The sequence below is a fragment of the Egretta garzetta genome, unplaced genomic scaffold (assembly GCF_000687185.1).
Source record: "Egretta garzetta isolate BGI_Z169 unplaced genomic scaffold, ASM68718v1 scaffold85, whole genome shotgun sequence".
NCBI lineage: Eukaryota > Metazoa > Chordata > Aves > Pelecaniformes > Ardeidae > Egretta > Egretta garzetta.
The window spans coordinates 4,224,868-4,227,645 of NW_009259718.1; the positions used below are offsets into that span (position 1 = coordinate 4,224,868).

The 2,778-nt window shown below is 41.8% G+C and overlaps 1 protein-coding gene across 1 annotated transcript; it reads right to left on the bottom strand.

The window, feature by feature from the left end:
* Positions 1–477: 477 nt before the first annotated feature.
* On the bottom strand, positions 478–2,524 carry TMEM139 (transmembrane protein 139). The gene is made up of 2 exons (XM_009639141.1): positions 2,277–2,524; positions 478–886 (listed from the first exon to the last, which is right to left on the bottom strand). The coding sequence occupies exons 1-2, from the start codon at positions 2,522–2,524 to the stop codon at positions 478–480; spliced, it is 657 nt and encodes a 218-aa protein (XP_009637436.1).
* Between the last annotated feature and the right edge of the window lie 254 nt (positions 2,525–2,778).

The window sequence follows — 2,778 nt, forward strand, 5'->3', positions numbered from 1 at the left end:
TTAGGGTGGCTGGTGAACACACAGCTCTCAGCAATACTGCTGTTTGTAATGCACAGGCCTAACCTACTTGTGCTGTTTCTATTCCTCCCATTTCTGAGGGATCCTCTCCTGACTGCATCCTACAGTCCTTCTTCAAAGGTCCTTTGGCAACCTTGTCTCTTCTCATGATTCACTCTCATTCCCCATAAAGGTGTATCTCCAGTTTGAGAATTGTTGCTGTATATAACACAACTTTCCTCACAGTGGTTTTACATATCTGCCAAGACAAAGCATTGTGGTATTGCATTGATTTATATTTTGTGCAAAGAGATTATAGTGAGATCAGAAGCTGTGTCTGTAATTTGGCTCTGGTTCAAAGAACAGTGAGACAAACTTTTACACTTTCGGGTGTGAAAAATCTCCTCTTTCACTTTCCCTCCAGGAGCACCCTGTATTGAGGTGAGGGTTTGGTTCTGCATTCATAGAAGGAGAAATTAATCATAATCTCAAGGGCTGGAAAGCATCTTCAAAGACCTCATCGTTGATGGCACTCTCATAAGCAGGTGGTGGTGTGAGTGGCTCCAGCGGCTCAAACCTGTCTTCAGTACCTTTCACTTCATGGATGTCCGAAACAAATCGCTGTAGCCTTGGGGGCAGCACCAGCTGCAACTGCATCCTGGAGCCTGTGTCTGTCTCAGAGGCGCGCGTTGTGTCTGATGCCACTGACACCCTGAGAGCCTCCACCATAATCTCTTCTTGGGCAGATGATTCAATAACTACGTTGTAAGGAGGAGGCTCATTCAGTGGTGAGGGCACTAAGCCTGGATTGGATGCAATTGTCCATATTGCTGGAACGGACATGGTCATCACCTCCTCATAAGTGGGTGCTTCATAGGCAGCGTTGACTCTATGCACAAGGAGAGAAACGGCTGTTACACTCGTTATTTTACTGCTTAGTTTAGGCAGGTAGTCTGAATAATGTAGTATAGGGACCGTGCTACAACCAGTAGATGAGACTGAGATAGGATATCTCATGTGGTATTATTGTATGTGATATTCTGCCTTTGGATCAGCCCACGTGTCCAGCCAACCTAATGTATTGTGTCCCAGTCTAGAGAGTGGCTCATGTGAGCATTTTCCCACACTCCCTGGAACAACCCACACTGGGTTTCAGTGTCCTAGGCTTAGCTTGACCTCATGGAATATCTCAAGCTGGAATGGGCCCATAAGGATGATGTCCCTCGTTTAAAATCTCTTACCAGTTAAAATGTATTAATAATAATTACTGCTAGTTATTTCTCAGAATAAACCAGGACCGTGCTCAATGTTCATCTATTTTTAAGAAGTGGAGAAAATTAAGTATGTAGTTTAAACAAGGACTAACTATTCTGTGTTAAAAGGAATGTCTGCAGAGAAAAGTGTTACTTTAGTAACATTTACTTACATTTACTAACATAAATGCCACTTTAGCAACATTTTCCTTTTTAGGTCATATTTTTAAATAAATCAATACTAATTTTCTTTGAGTATGTCCCCAAGCTACCAAAGCCCAATATAGACTGCTTTTTATGTACTCTTTCTAAAAATAAACACGTAAAACCATTTTTACCCTCCTACAACACCCTGTATTTGAGAATGTCAAGTCATTTATTGATGTGGATAATGATTATCTGGATTAGACAGACAAGGAAGCAAAGATACAAATAAAGTTAAACTCTTCAACTACAGTAGGCAAACTGGGGTTAAATTAGGTGATGCTGAGAACCTGCAAAGGTACATGAAGCCAAAAAAATGTAGGGATATTCAGAGCCTCTCAAAATCAGGGCTTATTAGTGTCAAATTTAAGACTGGAAACACACCCAGTTACAGGTTCCTTCTTAAAAGTTTGCTGAGGAACCGTTGCTCTGGAGATAAGGTTTATAGAGCTAAACCCAGCTAAGATTCAGTATTGCTTCAGCACTTTTTCTTTTTTCTGTGTCTGACTCATTGTTTGGCAAGACTTGATTACTGAAAGAAAAATAAAACTGGGCCTGGACCTGTTTAACCTTGGAAATTGTTTGTGGATCAGCTCCCAGGGGGAAGAAAATATATATTGAACAAGATACAGAACATGCATGGCATAAACATTTGCAACCTCCACCTGAAGAATGAAGGAAAACAACCTAAAAAGAATTTTTGTCTTCTGGAATGGAGTCTGTGTTTGGTGCCCTAGGGGAAGGGCAGCAAAACAATATATAAAATGGCCATATCTGAGGGGAGAGAGTTGAAGTAAGAGGAATAACCACGTTGCTGCTTACCCTGCTTGGCTTTGTCTGCTTGGAGGTATCTCACTTGCGTCATGTCGGTGCTGATTCTTCAGGTAACACTCGACAAACACACTGAGCAAGTAGCCAACCAGGCACACTCCCCCTACCCCTAGGAAGAAATAACCTACTGGATTGATGTTAGATGAAATGGCCAGCATGGTGACCCCAATGAGAAGAGCAGCAGTGAAAAGAAGCAACAAGGCTTGGCGGATGTTCTTCCAGTGTGTCTCTAACAGCATGGTAGTATAGATGGTGGTAGCAGACAGTTGAGAACAGATGAGCACTTAAGGGGACAGACATCTGTGGAAGATGGAATAGTTTTTTCAACATGAAACACGAGCACACAAACACATTAATCAGCATCATGACCAAAATAAGAACATACATACTCGAGTACATGCCATCACGAGAACACGCATCTATGCATGTACGTAATAAGCCTGGGAAATCTGTGCATAAATACATGCCAGCATAAACGTACTGGAGTTTCTTA

Excerpts from the sequence above, each read along its gene's own strand:
- TMEM139 (XM_009639141.1), bottom strand. The coding sequence starts at position 2,524 with ATGCTGTTAGAGACACACTGGAAGAACATCCGCCAAGCCTTGTTGCTT. Across the intron at positions 887-2,276 it reads AGCAGACAAAGCCAAGCAGG|AGTCAACGCTGCCTATGAAG; the intron begins GTAAGCAGCAAC and ends CCTTGTGCATAG.